This window comes from Microcaecilia unicolor, chromosome 2 (genome assembly GCF_901765095.1).
Source record: "Microcaecilia unicolor chromosome 2, aMicUni1.1, whole genome shotgun sequence".
Taxonomy (NCBI): domain Eukaryota; kingdom Metazoa; phylum Chordata; class Amphibia; order Gymnophiona; family Siphonopidae; genus Microcaecilia; species Microcaecilia unicolor.
The window spans coordinates 538,338,991-538,357,245 of NC_044032.1; the positions used below are offsets into that span (position 1 = coordinate 538,338,991).

The 18,255-nt window shown below is 44.0% G+C and overlaps 1 protein-coding gene across 2 annotated transcripts in view; it reads right to left on the reverse strand.

Annotated features, from left to right (window-relative positions):
- The window catches only part of RFC1 (replication factor C subunit 1), a 348,859-nt gene that overhangs the window by 25,542 nt on the left and 305,062 nt on the right, over window positions 1-18,255 (reverse strand). For both annotated transcript variants that reach the window (XM_030191305.1, XM_030191306.1), the window contains 2 exons: window positions 13,022-13,167; window positions 3,715-3,928 (listed from right to left, as the gene is read on the reverse strand). In XM_030191305.1, the coding sequence (XP_030047165.1) occupies window positions 3,715-3,928; window positions 13,022-13,167 (360 nt within the window). The remainder of the gene's footprint in view (window positions 1-3,714; window positions 3,929-13,021; window positions 13,168-18,255) is intronic.

Genomic DNA, 18,255 nt, shown 5'->3' on the forward strand with positions numbered 1-18,255 from the left:
AAGTCTGCCCCGCACTATCCCAACCTCCAGCCCCGCCTCCCACTACCGGCTCTCCTATCCAATCTCGGTTAAGCTCCTGAGGATCCTTTCCTTCTGAACAGGATTCCTTTATGTTTATCCCACGCATGTTTGAATTCCGTTACCGTTTTCCTCTCCACCACCTCCCGCGGGAGGGCATTCCAAGCATCCACCACTCTCTCCGTGAAGAAATACTTCCTGACATTTTTCTTGAGTCTGCCCCCCCTTCAATCTCATTTCATGTCCTCTCGTTCTACCGCCTTCGTATCTCCGGAAAAGGTTCGTTTGCGAATTAATACCTTTCAAATATTTGAACGTCTGTATCATATCACCCCTGTTTCTCCTTTCCTCCAGGGTATACAATCGTCAAGATAAGGGAACACATGCACTCCCAGTTTGTGTAGAGACGCCGCAGTCACTACCAGGCATTTTGTAAATACCCATGCCGCAGAGGCGAGCCCAAAGGGTAGCACACAATACTGAAAATGCTGTGTTCCCAGACGGAATCGAAGATACTGCCTGTGAGCTGGTAGTATCGGAATGTGGGTATAAGCATCCTTCAAATCCTGGGAGCATAGCCAATTGTTTTTCTGAATCAGGGGAAGAAGGGTGCCCAGGGAAAGCATCCTGAACTTTTCTCAGACCAGATATTTGTTCAGGCCCCTTAGGTCTAGGATGGGATGCATCCCCCCCCCCCCCCCCGTTTTCTTCCGCACAAGTACCTGGAATAGAATCCCAGCCCCTCTTGCCCTGATGGAACGGGCTCAACCGCATTGGCGCTCAGAAAGGCGGAGAGTTCCTCTGCAAGTACCTGCCTGTGGTGGTAGCTGAAGGATTGGGCTGGTAAGACTGGATCATGGCCACAAGCATGGAGGAATGATAGAGTCCAGAGTTCGAGACTCACGCCCCGGGGGCGCCGAGGCAGTATCTCTAGAACTCTTGGCTCTCTTGAGAGCAGAATCCACCACCGCAGAGTCATGTGGTAACTGAGCCCTCATCAACTCCGGGTCGCTGTGGATCCTATACTGGGACTCAGCTTTCTTCGGAATGGTGGGATTAGATAAAGGCTTCATCCAGTTCTGAAGCAATGTCTCCTTTAGGACATTATGCAAGGGAACAGTGGAAGACTCTCTAGGTGGTGATGGATAGTCGAGGACCTCGAGCATCTCAGTCCTAGGCTCATCCATAGTGACCAAAGGGAAGGGAATGGACACAGATATATCTCTTACAAAAGAGGCAAAGGAAAGGCTCTCAGGTGGAGAAAGCTTCCTTTCCGGCGAAGGAGTGGAGTCAGAGGGAAGACCATAGGATTCCTCGGAAGAGAAATACCTGGGGTCCTCCTCCTCCTCCCCCCACGAGGCCTCCTCCTCGGTGTCAGACATAAGCTCTCTGACTTCAGTCCGAAACCGGCCCCGTCTCGACTCAGAGGAACCAGGTCCTCAATGATGACGCCAGAAGTGGACTCCTGTGCCGGCGGCGACGAAGCTCCCTCCATCGACGTGGAGTCCACCTGAGTGGCAGCAGAGATCGATGCCGCACGCGGTACCGGTGTCGGCGGCCGCACCACAAAGCCTCAGCCAGCCGGCGCTTCCATCAGCGGTGCCGAGGGTGCAGGCACCCCCAGCACCGGGAGAGACTGGCGCAGCAGCCCTTCCAGGATACCCGGAAGAATGGCTCGGAGGCGCTCGTCCAAGGTCTCTGTTGGGAAAGGCTGAGGGGCCAGTGCAGGAGTCGGAGACAGAGTCCGCACGGGGATCGGAGGCGGTACCGGACTGCCTGACGACCGACACCTCTTGGATGGAGGGTGAGCGGTCCTCCCAGCGTCGACGCTTCTCGGGTGCCGAATCTCTCAACGCCCCAGAGCTCTCGGTACCGTGTGAAGGAGGAGGCCGATGACGATGCTTCTTAGATTTCCATCGATGCACGTCATCGGCACTCCTCAGTATCGACGAGAAGGACATGGAATCCACACACCTCCTCGGGGTCGGGTCCAAGAAAGGTCGGTCCTGATGGGCCAACACAGCAGGAGCCTTCGAGGCAGATAGAGGCCCACTGGACTGCTCACTGCTCCCAGCAAGGGGTGGTCGTCGGGCCGGTGTTACCCGCTCTCCCGAGGTCGATGCCATCTCCGGTGCCGAAGCCGCCAATACCGATGCTGTCGACGTTGAAGAACCGGGCCCAGCTCCAAACAGACGATCCCGCTGAGCTTGCCTCGACACCTGTGTCCGCTTTTTAAGGCTGAGACACAATTTACACACTTTAGGGTTATGCTCAGGCCCAAGGCACTGAATACACCAAGCGTGGGTGTTGGAAAGCGAGATGGCCCGGCTGCACCGACCACACTTTTTGAAGCCGCTGGGAATCCTCGATGTCACTGACGGAAAAATCGCGGCGGCGAGATCAAAATCGTTGATGGTGGCGAGAAAAGGCCACAAAACAGGGAGAAACACGAGCGCGCGGCCAAAAGGGCCACGACGGCGGCAAAAGGAAACAAAGAGGACAAAACTAGAAAATAAAGGAAAACTTATGAAATAAAATCTTGTTTTTTGTTTTTGTAACTGAAAAAGAAGCACGAATGGCGCCTGAAAACAAGAAAAAAGCGAGAAATCGCTAAACCGGTTTCCGAGGGCTGACCGGAGAGGGACGCAGCGCAGTCTCTCTCCACCGTGAAAAACTGAGCGGGAGCAGTCGCACACGGGCGGGAAGACAGCCGTGCATGCGTGGTGGGTGTGCCCCACGCGCTGGACCCTCCCGTGAGACTTTTGGAGTTTGCTAGGGAAACTCTCCGTTTCTGAGGGGCTGCCGTGGACGTCACCCATCATTGAGAACACGCAGCCTGCTTGCTTGTCCTCGGAGACTGATTACTTCCAACTTTACAATGGGAAGCAATGTCTATTAAAAAAAACTAACTAAAACATCCCATTGCTTTTGTACCTGTCGAAAAGTAAACACAAGTGTCAGCTCCAAGTTTAGACCTAATTAAGCATTTTGGGGACTGTATTTTGCGCCTGTACATGTGGTGGGGCAGAGCCTGGATGGAGTTTCAGATTGCTCGGTTAGTGATGAAATTCAGTCCACTAAGTGGGTAACTTACCTAGATTAAGTGAGCATAATCAAAAGAGTATCCTAACTTTATCGTTACTTAACTGGGTACTAGTCTGAATACCTCTAATACCGTACCTTGATAACTGTTGGCGGTCAGGTTATAAAGGAATACAGTGCTACCCAGTATCAGATACCGGTGCTGAATACCCAAGTATAAAACAATGCACTAGCCAGTGTTTAAATCAAATGCTGACCATTGTGGCTGAATTGGAAGGGGGAGGGGAGTTATCATCGTCACATTTTCAGTATTAGGTCAAGGCAAGTTACATTCACTATACTGGGTATTTCCCTATCCCCAGAGGGCTCATAATCTAAGTTTGTACCTGAGCCATTGAAGGGTTAAAATGGCTTGCCCAAGATCACAAGGAGAAACCATGGGATTTGAACCGGGAGTTCACTACTCTAAACACTAGGCTACTCTTCTGGCAACCACAGCAAGGTCAGAATATAAATACAAGGAAATATCTAGAAGTCAGAGAGGTTAGGGAGACTGCAAAACAATTCAGTTCAAATGAGAGGCAACACTGTCTATTATTGTCAAAAACACATTAAAAACTATCTAATTATATTCCACTACATTGTTTCTTTTACCTTGGGGTCAACTTTGGAAAAGGGACTAGGTTTGCCTCCCCAGCTGCAAGCATCCATGATATTTTCAACATCTTCTTTTATCATATAATACGCATCCATGAAACCCACAGCATCTTGGACTCCTTCCACCCCATAAGCAGCCAGGGGCCTGACCAGAGCATCTCGCATGTGTGACAAGTAGTCCATGTTTACAGCACCCTTACTTGCACGAGTTCTTTATCAGATGAAAGAGATAAATGTTACTCAGGACTTTTTTCATTATTCATTACACAAATAATACAGAGTGCAGTGCTGAGATGTTAAGACCTTTACTTTAGAAGCTCTAGTTGTGATTTACACTTGTAAATACTAGCATCAGACTTGTATATCAAATAACACACAGTTACTTACCTGTAGCAGGATAGGAATTCCCCCACATATGGGCGATGTCATCCTATGGACCCTACACAGGAATTCTTCTATAGCACTTTCAAGATCCTCCTTTGAGAAACTTCACGGTGCATGCACATCAATTCCCACCTGACACTGTTGCTCGGGTCCCCCTCAGTCCATTGCAAGCTTTTAGAATACAACTCCTTGGGAAGGAGGGTGGGTTGTGAGGATAACTATTCTGTTGTCCTTGGAGAACACCTGCCACAGGTAACCATTTTTCCTCCAAGGACAAGTAGGGCAGTTTAATTTTTTCATATGGGACTCCCTAGCTATAGGCTGCCTTCAACAGAACAGAATGAAAAACAGAACCCAGAAGTGTTGCAATTAGTAAACATAGATATTGTTTCTGGGCTGCAACCAGCCTTACTTTAGAAGTCTTTTCAATGTTTTGTTTTGTTTTTTCAAAGGCAGCCTGGAACTGAAAGAAATAGGCTTGGAGTTGGATTCTAAACCCCAAATGGATTCTGGAGGACTGTCTGGCCAAACCTGTCGCATCAGGAGTCCTGACCCAGCAGTAGTGAGAAGTGAATATATGCAGCCCTGAAAATCTTTTCTATGGAAGCCAGCCTCAAATGGGCCACCAACACTGCCACAGCTCTGATATTATGAACTGTGACATGAACTTCTAGTCGGAGCTGTCTGGGCATAAGCAAAGGAAATGCAGTATGATTTGAAAATGTACGTTGCTGATGGCAGCTCCCATCCTGTTAGGATCAAAAGAAACAAAAAGCTGGGTAGACTTTCTATGGGTTTTAGTCCACTCCAGATAGAAGACCAACAGGCTTATTTTCGAAAGAGAAGGGCGCCCGTCTTTCGACACAAATCGGGAGATGGGCGTACTTCTCTCAGGGTCGCCCAAATCGGCATAATCGAAAGCCAATTTTGGGCATCCCCAACTGTTTCCCATCGCAGGGATGACCAAAGTTCCCGGGGGCGTGTCAGAGGCGTAGCAAAGGCGGGACTGGGGCGTGCCTAACAGATGGACGTCCTCGAGCAATAATGGAAAAAAGAAGGGTGTCTCTGACAAGCACTTGGACGACTTTACTTGGTCCATTTTTTCTTACGACCAAGCCTCAAAAGGTGCCCGAACTGACCAGATGACCACCAGAGGGAATCGGGGATGACCTCCCCTGACTCCCCCAGTGGTGAGTAACCCCCTCCCACCCTGAAAAAAAACAACTTTAAAAACTTTTATTGCCAGCCTCAAATATCATATTCAGGTCCATCGCAGCAGTATGCAGGTCCCTGGGGGAGGGGGGGGAGGTGTGTGTGTGTCAGCTGAGGCATAGCGAAGGTGTGGACGCCAAATTTCAAGGGAGTGGAGTGGAGGAGTGGCCTAGTGGTTAGAGCACTGGTCTTACAATCCAGAGGTGGCCGGTTCAAATCCCACTGCTGCTACTTGTGATCCAAAATCCAAATAAATAAAGGGGGTGTCGGAGGCATGGGCGTCTTTCTCACAGAAACATCCACATTTTGGACATCCTCAACTGCCTGCCACAGGGACGGAGGCATAGCGAAGGTGACTAACACTTGGACGTCCTTCACCCATACTAAAAAAAAAAAAAGATGTCCTTGACGAGCACTTGGACATTTTCACCTGGATTTGTGTTTTTTTAAAGGTTGTAGACGGGTATTATACACACAGCTTGTCTGCGTGTATGAAGCCGTCTTTGGTATGCGCAGAGCAGCCACGCATAACGCTTGACTGCTCTCCACTGGCTTCCCCTCCTTAGGAAGGAAATCGTGTGCAAATGAGCTAACAGTGAGCAGCTCATTTGCATGCGATTTCCTTCATGCATGCCCGTTCCTTTCCGAATCGTTAAGGGATCGGTAAGGGAAGGGCTTTTTCCGTTCAGTTAGTGCATCAGTTAGTCCACTGCAGTGCCCCCTAGGGTGTCCGGCTGGTGTCCTGGCATGTCAGGGGGACCAGTACAATACGAATGCTGGCTCTTCCCACGACCAAATGAGTTGGATTTGGTCGTTTTTGAGATGGGCGTCCTCGGTTTCCATTATGGCCGAAAACCAGGGACGATCATCTCTAAGGTCGATCATCTCAACATTTATGTCGACCATCTCTAAGGTCGACCTAAATGTTGAGATTTAGGTCGACCATCTCTAAGGTCGACCTAAATGTTGAGATTTGGGCGTCCCCGACCGTATTATCGAAACAAAAGATGGCTGCCCATCTTGTTTCGATAATACGGGTTTCCCCACCCCTTCACAAGGACGTCCTGCGAGGACGCCCTCAGGAAAACTTGGGCGCCCTGTTCGATTATGCCCCTCCACGGCTCTCTCACAGTCCAAAGTATGCAGTGGGCAAGAGGTTTAGGAAAAAAGGATGGCAGGAAAATTCACTGGTTAAGATGGAAATCCAACATTACCTTAGAAAGAAACTTTCGATGGATGAGCAGAACCACTCTATTGTTGAAACATTTACTACAGCCTACAGCTCATTAACATGCAAGATGAAATAATCCTCAACAATGACCATCCATAACAGATACTTCAGATGGCAGGTATTAAGTGACTCAAAAGGAGTTTTTATCAGTCAGATAAGAACAATGAAGCCCCGTGACATTGTAGGTGACTAATGGGAGGCTTCAAAAGAAGCAAGTCCCGCATAAATCCAACAACTAAAGGCTGTTCAGAGATGGATTTACCTGCTACCTGATGATGAAAAGCTCCAAATGCACTAAGGTGAACCTTAATCTTGAGGTCCAACTCTGAAATATGTAGAAGCTATTGAAGCTGTTTTTGTGTGGTAAAAGAAAAGGGATCTAGGGCCATGCCCTCACACCAGATGGCAAACCTTTTCCATTTAAAATCACATGACCTCTTAGTCAAAGCTTTTCTGGACACCAACAAAACCTGAGAAACACTATCACACAAACTTAAAGAAGACACTGTTAACCTCTCAACATCCAAGCTGTGAGGACTAATGACCTGATGCTGGGATACAACAGTGTTCCCTGCACCTGTGTGATTAGTGTTGGAAAACAATCCAGTCTTACTGGACTTCTGATGGAAAGATCCAACAGAAGAGGGAGCCAGACCAGCCTCAGCCAATAGGGAGCTATGAGAATCATGGTCCCTCAAGCTTATCTGAGTTTCAGAAGACTCTTCCTTATGAAGGGAACTGCAGGATATGCACAAAGAAGACCCTCCTCCTAGTGGAGGAGGAAGGTATCTAACCTACAGCAGAAGTATGAAACTTTCTTGTTAAACAGAGTGGCAAACAGATTTATCAAGGAGGTGCCCTGCTCTCAAAAGATCCTGTGGATGACTATTTTCCTGGGACTACTTGTGGGGAAGGACTAGACTCAGCTTGTCTGCCAGGATGTTGCCCCTGCCTGCAGGATATGTGGACCTTTTTTCACATTCTGCGAGCACAAACCTGTCCCTCCCTGCTTGTTCATGTAGTACATGGTCACCTGATTATCTTTTTCAATACGAATAACTTTGTTGGACGAGCACTCTCAGAAAGCCTTTACAGCATTCCATATTGTCCTTAGCTCTAGCAAGTTTATCAAATGAAGTTGTTCCACAGCAGATCATAACTCTCTGGGAGTGAAACCCATCTACACAAGCTCCTCAACCCAGTTTAGTTCCATGTGTCATAAGAGTTTCTTGAATTTGAAAGCTGACCCCTTTTATCAGATTGGAATGATTTGCCCAGGAGGACAGTGAGTCACAAAGTGGACTGGTGACAGTTATTACTTCTTGAAGCTTTCCCATGGACCGAATCTACTGAGTTGACAAGGTCCATTAGGCCTGCCTCAAATGAAAGTGTGGAAGAGACCAGATATGTTCAAGATACGAAATACAATTTATTAAATGAAGACTCTACAAGGTACCCTGTTTTGGCACTGCAAGTGTCTTCCTCAGGAGTCTATACAGATGTAAAAGACATGTAAAAAAAAAAACCATGTAAAAAAAACATATAAAAACATCTTAATAGAAAATATATATAATATATAGTTATTAAGCAATCAAATGTGGATAATTAATTAAAATATTTGAAAGGTAGGTATACCTTTACCGCTTCACCCTGTTGTTTTCCTCTATGTCTCCCGTCCATTTGTTCTTTCTTACCAACCTAAGATTTACACACAGCAATCATACTCCATTTACTTCCCCATTAGTCACATTTCAATTATCTCTTACCGGCATTGTTTTGTTTATCCATTCCAGCACAGTCTACAGTTTTATTTTCATTCCACCCTATACACCCATTTGATTATTCCACATTGCATAGCCACCCCCTACAACTTTATCCTAGTCATTCCATCCAATTTGTTCCTTCTCACCCATCCTAACACAGAGATGCACTTCTACTCCACTTGTTCTGTCAAAGCACAAGGGAACAGCTCAGTCACCTTCTCTCCTGTTCTCTGCCACGATCCTACTCATTTCATTGTTGTCCTTACATATCTTTTTAGACCAGCATGTTCGCTCTCAAGTGACTCTATCCTGTACACTTTGTCCACTAACCCCTTGAGACAAAGTATTGAGGTTAGAATTGATAGTCTTTTTAATATCTTTCTTCATGTTTTGTACAATGTATCTTTCACCGACGATTGTATTTTGACGTCCAAGTTATATTTTAAATGTTATAAGTATACAACAGTTACTTTACTACATTTCTCCATGCTCTATACAATGCACTTGCCGAAACAGGGTACCTTGTAGAGTCTTCATTTAATAAATATTTCGTATCTCGATCATCTTCGGTCTGTTCATTGAAGAGCCTGGTTCCGTTCCCACTCCTCTTTTGCTCCCGAGATTATTTGTGGGACACCGTTGTTCCTTTTCCACCCCGGTGGATTTATTGCTTCAAATGAAAGTGTACCACGTGTCCAGCTGATTCTCAGGCACAATCCTCCCGCACTTTTACCCTATGATCAGAAAAAATAGCGTGCTTAAATTTGCATGCTATTATCTCTGATCATAGGGACAGTAAAGCCTCACGCTGTTCCAGCGCTATTTTTAGAGCACTGTTTGGAACAGCGCAGGGCTTTCGATCATCTGCCCATTTGTGAATATGTGAGGAGCTGACATGAGGCCAAAGTGCAGAATGCAATACTGGTAGTGTTTTTTCCCCTGTGATGAATCACAGATAATTCCTGTGGCCTAGATGTATCTTTATATGGGTATACACATCCTTTAAGTCTAGAGAACACTAGTGGTCAGGACACCCAGGTTCATATTCCCCTACAACTCTCAATTTAAATGCTGAGCCCTCCTGACTTTATACCGCCTTAATAGCCTTCAGGCTTGCAGGTGTCAAATATGTACAGCAGGTATATATCTGTTTCTGGAGGACTCACAATTTAAATGGGAAAAAAACAGCTGAAGTGGGAATTGAACCTGGGCCCTTGCTTTACAGTCCTAAACTGAACCATTAGGCTACTCCTCAGACCTGCTTTCTGCTTTGTTCAAAATATCTGTAACTCCTGATGCTGTCATACAGCTTGGTATTTCTTTCCAGTTTCACTTTCAGGGGAGAAGGAGGGGGGCAGCAACCACTGGGGGATTCATGAGGGGTCATGCCTTAATTATTCCAGTAGTCAGTAGCTCAATCAGAGCACCTTTTTATACCTGGACCTGAATGAAAGAGGTCTAAATAAAAACTCACTTCTTTTTAGATTTGGCTGTTTCTTCTCATTCGATTATCGCTGCTGGATTTCCTAATTTGAGGCCCTCCCTAGTCCCACTCAAAACATGCAAACAAAAATCTTGCTATTTGGATGGACTGAAGTAGGATATCAAAATTCTAACTGCAGTGTAGACATTCCAAAATTACAATTGGACAGTTTTTTGCCATTTTGAGAAGTCCATGTGCTTTGAAAATAGGCACATACCTGACATCAAAATCATTTTGGGGAAATGTGAAATTCCCCTCAAATCACAAGTCAGGATCCTTGGAATACAGCTAGATTCAAAACTTACTCTGATCCCCCAAACCCAAGCAACCTTCAAGAGCTGCTACCAGTACAATACAGGGCAAAATTTAAAACTATGTCTGATCTTCAAGGCCCTTAAATGAAACAGTCCAGAGTACCTGAAGAACAAGATCACCCTCTATACACCTCCAAAGACACCAAGGTCCTCCCAAGGAGTATCCCTAACCACAGACTCTCAAAAAGACACCACACTATGTGATGCCTGCCAGCAAGCCTTCTCCAGAGCAGCCCCACACTCTGGAATGCACTTCTTGAAAGGCTTTGCCTAACACAAGACTATCACTACTTCAGGAATCAAGTAAAAGCTTGCCTCATTAACCAGGCCTTTAATGGAAGAACTAACTTGCTAGTCACACACACACAAGGAGTGACATCGGCTGCACATACCACAGCAAGACGTGTTTATCCCCTGCTGTAATTGTCTATTGCTTATGCTCGACTTATTCCTGCTGTACAGTACCTTGAATGAAAGCTTTAAAAAAGGTGGTAAATAAATCCAAATAAATAAATAAATAAAATCAGCACCTTAGGGGGGAAGTTATCAACATGGACTACTGTTAAGATGTGGTATTTTATTAGTACCTAGGTTTCACTGCATAAAATGGGACCTGTACTAAAACAGCCAAGTTAGTGGCAAAATAACATGTCTTAACAACAGCCCACATTGATAATTACACCCCTTAGACATGCATGGAGCAGAGTTGCCTCTGTTGATGTTTTAGATATTGACAATTGCAAAGTGGTTGCTTCTGCAGCTCACAGCCAGTACATACACCGGTATTCCTGCATGTACTTTAGAACAGGCTCTACATTAGCAGATCAATACTACAGAACTGCATCCATCCCAACCTGAACATCTCAATTCTGATTTCTATGTTCTATCTAGAGCAGGACTTTATGTATATACAGTCATATTAGCCTAGTAGTGCCATCCAGTGGTACAATACTCCACAAGGCCTGAAAGGAATGGACTTAAGCAAAGAGAATAAATAATTTTATAGCTAATCAAATTTATTTTACAAAACTATTGCATTTGGCATACAATGTATATAAGACAATCCTATAAGCACACTAAAATTCATAAATTTTATGATATATGACAGTAATATACCCAAAGTATTTTCAGTACAGCCAATGCAGACCAGCTTTGCAGCACTCCCATTTCTGTATCATACTGGTAGTTTTAAAGCTTCTGGTAATGAGTCATTAATTTTCTAGGGTACACTGTATTGGCTAAAGCATTGCTACCTGTCACACTAACACAAGTCCAAGAAGTAAGAGCTCTTCATAGTGACAATCTAGAACTTCTAGGTCTTCAAATTGTTTTCTCTAATGGCATGGGACCTCAAAGAGGAGATGGTTAGCCTTTAATCAACATGTCCATTTATGGCAGTAGCTTAACAACCACTCCAACTTTGGTCTCTTAGAAACATCCAAATGACAGAAGAGAATGGCCTTAATGGTAGGGGAATAAAGAACAAAATTATAGATCATATTCAAAAGCATGGATTAATGAGACAAAGCCAACATGGATTTAGTGAAGGGAAATCTTGCCTCACCAATCTATTACATTTCTTTGAAGGGATGAACAAACATGTGGATAAAGGTGAGCCAGTTGATGTTGTGTATCTGGATTTTCAAAAGGTGTTTGACAAAGTACCTCATGAAAGACTCCAGAGGAAATTGGATAGGAGGTAGTGTCCTATTGTGTATTAAAAACTGGTTAAAAGATAGAAAACAGAAAGCAGGTTTAAATGGTCAGTATTCTCAATGGAGAAGGATAGATAGTGGGGTTCCCCAGGGGTCCGTGCTGGGACTGCTGCTTTTTAACATATTTATAAATGATCTAGAGATACGAATAACTAGTGAGGTAATCAAATTTGCTGATGACACAAAGTTGTTAAATCGCAAGGGGACTGTGAAAAATTGCAAGAGGACCTTACAAGACTGGGAGGCTGGGCAGCCAAATGACAGAAAACATTTAATGTGAGCAAGTGCAAAGTGACACATGTAGGAAAGAGGAACCCAAACTATAGCTACATGATGCAAGGGTCCACATTAGGAGTCAATGCTCAGGAAAGGGGTCTAGGTGTCATCGTTGATGATACAATGAAACTCTATGCTTAGAATGCAGCAGCAATAGCTAAGAAAGCAAATAGAATGTTAGGTATTATTAGGAATGGAATGGAAAACAAAAATGAGAATGTTATAATGCCTGTGTCCCCTTCCATGGTGTGACCACACCTCGAATATTGTGTGCAATTCTGGTCACCGCATCCCAAAAAAGATATACAGAATTAGAACAGGTACAGAGAAGAGCGACAAAAATGATAAAGGGGCTGGAACGACTTCCCCAAGAGGAAAGGCTAAAGCAGATAGGGTTCTTCAGCTTGGAGAAGAGACAGCTGAGGGGAGGTATGATAGAGGTCTATAAAATGAGTGGAATGGGTAGACGTGAATCACTTGTATACTCTTTCCAAAAATACTAGGACTAGTGGGCATGCAATCAATTTACTAAGTAGTAACAAACCAGAGAAAATATTTCTTTGCTCAACGTGTAATTAAACTATAGAGTTTATTGCCAGAGAATGCAGTAAAAGCAGTTGGCTTAGCAGGGTTTAAAAAAGGTTTGGATAATTTCCTAAAAGAAAAGTCCATAAGCCATTATTACAATGGACTTAAGAAAATCCACTGCTTATGTCTAGGATAAGCAGCATAAAATCCGTTTTACTGTTTTGGGATCTTGCCAGGTACTTTTGACCTAAATTGGCCACTGTTGGAAACAGAATACTGGGTTTGATGGCCCTTCAGATTGTCCCAGTATGGCAATGCTTATGTTCTTACTTTGCCTGGTCTCACAGTTTATGCCCTCAAAGATGGCAGTTTCTCCTTGTTTACTGCCTATCACCTACCTCAGACACATGTGCATTGACAGCTCCTGAAGGATCCGATCATGCTTTCCTGTGGATGAATATTTGCCCAGCCAGCTTGGGAAGTTAGGAAACAGAGACATGTAACCTCTCATCAGTTCTCCAGGGATAACACTTGCATAAATGGCCTAAGGTTAAAAAACAAAATTTAGTAGGCTTCAATAATGGTAAAAGGAGTTAGTATTTTCATTAAAAAAATAATAATCAGCAACAAAGCATGACATGAAGCTGAAGAGAGGAAGGCTCACAAAAATATGAGAAAAATCTTTCACTGAAAAAGAGTGCTGGATGCATAAAATAATCTTTGCATCAGAGGTGTTGATAGCCAGGATTATGAAGAAATTTGAGAATGCTTAGAAGAGATACATGAGACAGTGGTAAGAGCAAGAGGTGGAGGGAAGGTAGGGTCAAAGAATAGCGGATATGCGTATTGCATTAGGTATGGAAACTTATTTAGTCATCTACCTGGATTGACAAAGGGTGTTAAAGGAGAAGATGATAGCTTGCACAAAGCTCAGTGGTACAGTTGTGGCATAGCCAACAAACATGCAGCGGCAACAGGCTTTGGCAAAATCTCAGATATAACTGAGAGAAATGGCAGGTCCATGGGTATGGGTAGGAAGTTAACGGCTACATATCCCAGCTAAGGACAGAAAACAGGAATAGCTTTCTTCAGGCAATTCACTTTGTGGAAATGACAGCTGGGAAATGCCCTTAATACTCTAGCTAGCAATAAGAATATGAAGGATGATAGCAAGAAAGAGAGCAATGCAGGCAATTATGCTTACAAGGCTGACAGCTGGGAGATACCTTTAGCTAAAGAAATGTACATGGGAACAATGAAGTAGACTGGGTGGGTCCAATAGGCTTTATTTGCAACAATGCTACTACTACTACTATTTAGCATTTCTATAGCGCTACAAGGCGTACACAGCGCTGCAATGACTATGTTTACACAAAAACAATCAGAATGCACAAGGAAAACATAAGACTACTTTTCCTGCATAATGAATTTTTCCAGTACTGGAAGTTTCTAACTGATGCTTTTTACCCAACATAAAACACTCTTCTTGTGCTAAGGTCATAGGAGCCAGCTTTTCAAAATTATTGGGGGTGCTAAGCCCAAAGGAAATAACCCCTCCCTGGACACATACAAGGAATTTTCAGAGTTGGCTCCTACGGCTAAGGTGGCCTCTGTTGAAATAAAAGAATTATTATACTCCTAGGAATGCTTTAGAAGCCTCCATATATTTTTGTGTTGTTCCTTTGTTTTTTAGTAATCATGCTGTCAAATATATTTAAAAAAAAAAAAAAAACTAAAACTAACAGCAAGAAAATGTTTTTGTACTTCTTTAGGATTCTCTGCATACTCCTAGGTCTGCAATGATATCATTAGCTGATCACCAGCCCTTTAAAAGTCCAGCTAACTGCAGCGCACTCCTTCATGCACATTAAGTGTGCCTTATTATTTTAAGTTCAAGCACCATTTATAGAAGAAGCCAAGATAGGAATTTATATGGTAGAGTGATATTTGTATGCATCATCCCCCCAGATTATATATAGAGTGACCAAAATTGCACATGCAAATCTAGTCATATTCTGGATTTGCACACACAATTTGATTACTTTACAAGCCAATCAGCGCCAATAATTGCCACTTAAGCAATCATTGATACTAATTGGCTTTAATTACAATTCGTATGCATAATTTGCTAGGTGTATTCTGTGAAGTGGAGCGAATAAATTCTAATGTGTGCTGCCAAACAGGGGTCATGGAGTGGGATGGGTGAACTATGGGCGTTCTGAAAATCTACGTACACGGTTACTGAATATACCTGCTCCGTGCCTAACTTAGGTGCCGGCACAAAGTTTTACATGGTGTAAATGGATGCACCTAGAGTTAGGTGCAGGCATAACCGCTAGGCATATTCTATAAACTGCACCTAAATCTAGGCAGGATTTATAGAATACACCTAGGCAGAAATTTTTTTGGCGCCGATTTTTCAGGCATCATATATAGAATCTAGTCTCATATGTTGAGAAATGCGAAATTATTTACTGATTTTCTTAAACCTATTTTGTTTAGGTTTTATTTTTATTTTATTACTATGTATAAGAGTAATGGTCTTGTTGAAAAGGAAGAGTTTGATATATATTTTTGTATATTGGGAGTTTGATATATATTTTTGTATATTGGGAATTTCCATGCTGGATGGGTAAGTTGTCATAATAGTTATTTCATATGAAGAATAAGCCAATTCGATATTTACCTCTGACTGCTGCACATAAATAATGGGATTATCTTCAGCAAGGTTTAGAATGCCATTTAGAACTGCTTCATGTGAGATTACTGGGAAATAAAGAGCCGTTAATTGCCAATCTGATAGAGGAATGTATTAGCTTGGGAATTTTATTAGCTTATAGGGCTCTGGCATCAGGCCCTGCCATCTTCTTGGCAGAACATATTTACAAGGTTTCCTTCCTTGTTGGTTTTGAGACCTAAACATTCATTTTGATTCTAAGGTTCTAAGATTGGGTACTGAAGGATTTCTCTCTAAATCAGCAAATTTCCTTCATACAAAAGGCCACACATTGGACCTTATGTTAGAACCTAATTCAACTAAAATATTGACAGATGATACTAATTATCAGTTTACTTCCTGTTCCAACCACTGTTTGATAATGGCTTCATGGATCCTGCTTTGGGGGATACATTTCAGAAGTGAACTGTTATACACAGAGGCTTGTCTTTAATAGTTGTTAGTGTTTTTGTGAATTTATTGAAATGATCTCTCTCTCTACATTATCAGATACTATGCTTGAAGACCGAGTAGAATTATGGAATACTAATTAGAGGAAGCTCAGAAAACCTTTAGATGACACTGGCTAGAAACAAGTAAACAAAGTTACTTATCTGTAGCAGGTGTTCTTCAAGGACAAGCAGGATGCATATTCTCACATGTGGGTGACATTATCCAACAGAGTCCTGCACAGGAACTGCTCTCTAGTTTCAGTAGAATGTTTAAGAGAGTTAAACTGTGCGTCCACGCACCTGCCTGCCACTGTTGCACATGGTTTGTGTACAAAATCCGCACCACTTTAACAAACCAACCCTCTATACCACACGCTTCCAAAACCCCAAATATGAACCCCCATTCCACCCTGTCAAACGCTTTTTCTGCATCAAAACTTACTAGTAATGCCTGCTTCTTCTCCGAACCTATGGTCTCCAACGCTGCCAGTATTCGTCTCATGTTCTTCGCAATCACCCTCCCCCTGGTGAACCCCACCTGGGGTTCGGCCACCAATGAGTATTCTCGCTAGCCTATTAGCCATAATCTTGGCCAAAACGTTTACCTCCGTATTGAGTAACGAGATTGGGCGATAGGACTCTGGGCGGTCCGCTGGTTTACCCGGCTTCTGAAGAACTATAATTTGAGCTGCATTAAGATGTTGCGATAACTGCCCCCTTTGGATGAGGCTATTGAAAACATCCGCCAACACCAGGCTAACCTCCAATTGTAAAAGTTTGTAGAAAGCTACGTAGGCCATCTGGCCCTGGGGCCTTTCCCAGTGCACTCTGCTGAATTACCCATTCCACCTCCTCCACAGCTATAGGCGCATTCAGCAGGGCTAACTCAGACTCTGTGACCCTAGGTAAATCCATACTAGAGAGATAAACTTCACTGGCTATTGGCAGCGGAGACTGCGGCTCATAGTTTAGCAAAGAACTCTGAGAGGACCTTGTTGATAGCCCCATCCTCATGCTTCTGAACTCCCCTTGAGTCTACCAACATGGATATTTTAGGACATCCTGAACTGCCTGGTATCATTATTGGGCCTATTTTAACCTCCTCCACCTGAGTTAGAAGTTCCCAAGAAAGCAGCAAATAATCTATTCTGGACATCATGGAATGTACTCTAGATACATGTGTGTAATCTCTTTCCAAAGGATTAAGAGTCTTCCCTACATCCACTAAACCCAGTGATGAATCCAACAAGCTCACCCCTCTCTCTGTCCCAGCCAATTCCCTATCCATTGGCCTAGAGCAATCCAAAGTTGGGTCCGCCACATCATTCAAATCCCCTCCCAATACTATCGGCAAATCACCCAGATCAATTATCATACAAATAACCCACACGAAGAATTCTCTCTCAAAAACATTAGAAGCATAGAGATTACACAACAGGAAAGGTTGACGTTCCAATACCACCGAAGCCAAGACAAACCTGCCTTCCGAATCTACTATAACCTTCTTAATCTCCAAATGCAGTCCCTTTTTGATCAGGATCACTACATCCCCCCTCCTACCCGCTGCCGGAGCCCCAAAAATTTCTCCAACCCACCACTTTTAAGTTTTAAGTGTTCCACTGCTGAGAAGTGAGTCTCCTGTACAAGTCCCCCTGTCTCTAAGAGCTTTTAACAAATTTTGTCTTTTGATTGGCGAGTGAATACCACCTACATTCCAAGTAGTGAATCTTAACCCCGACATCTCAACCTATTCCCAAGCGCTCCCATGGAACAGTATTCCTACTAGTTGACATCCATTCTACAGAAAAGCCAAAGGAGTGTCCCAGCCTCCACCCCCTCGGAATGTAAAGTGACCAACTCACTAAGCTGTAGACCAGGACAGAACTGCCTAGACTACTGAGTATTGCACCCTCCCACCCTCCAACCTCCCATCCCAAACCCCTCCCCCTATTCCCCCGGACCCCTCCCCCCTCCCATAACCCCATCCATTCCGTACACTACCCGGAACCTCTCCGTACCTGGGCCCAGGGCTGCCCACTCAAAGAATAGGAACCTTTCCCCTAAACCCTCTTCCCTACTAACGACCCTCAAGCGCCAATCCCCTTACTCCATAATAGAAATAATAGAGCACGAGGAGCACTCACCAAATCACACTCCACACATTCAGACTCACCCCAAACAAATCTATATGTACTTATGCCAACAATTTAAATCCCTAATTTAAAAAAAAAAAAAAACCTTGAGACCCCCCCCCCCCCCCCTCTTCATACAATTCCATACTCACAAACACCCAACAAATGAAGTTAAATCAACTCCTATCAACTCTTATTGAATGTTCATAACGGGTCCACATAAGTCCACTGCTTCTATGTAACTCGGCATGGCTCCATTTTCACGGCATCCGATGCCCCAAGACTGAAGGCTAACTCTAGTATGTTGCCTCGCAAGGGATTCACCTCCCTCA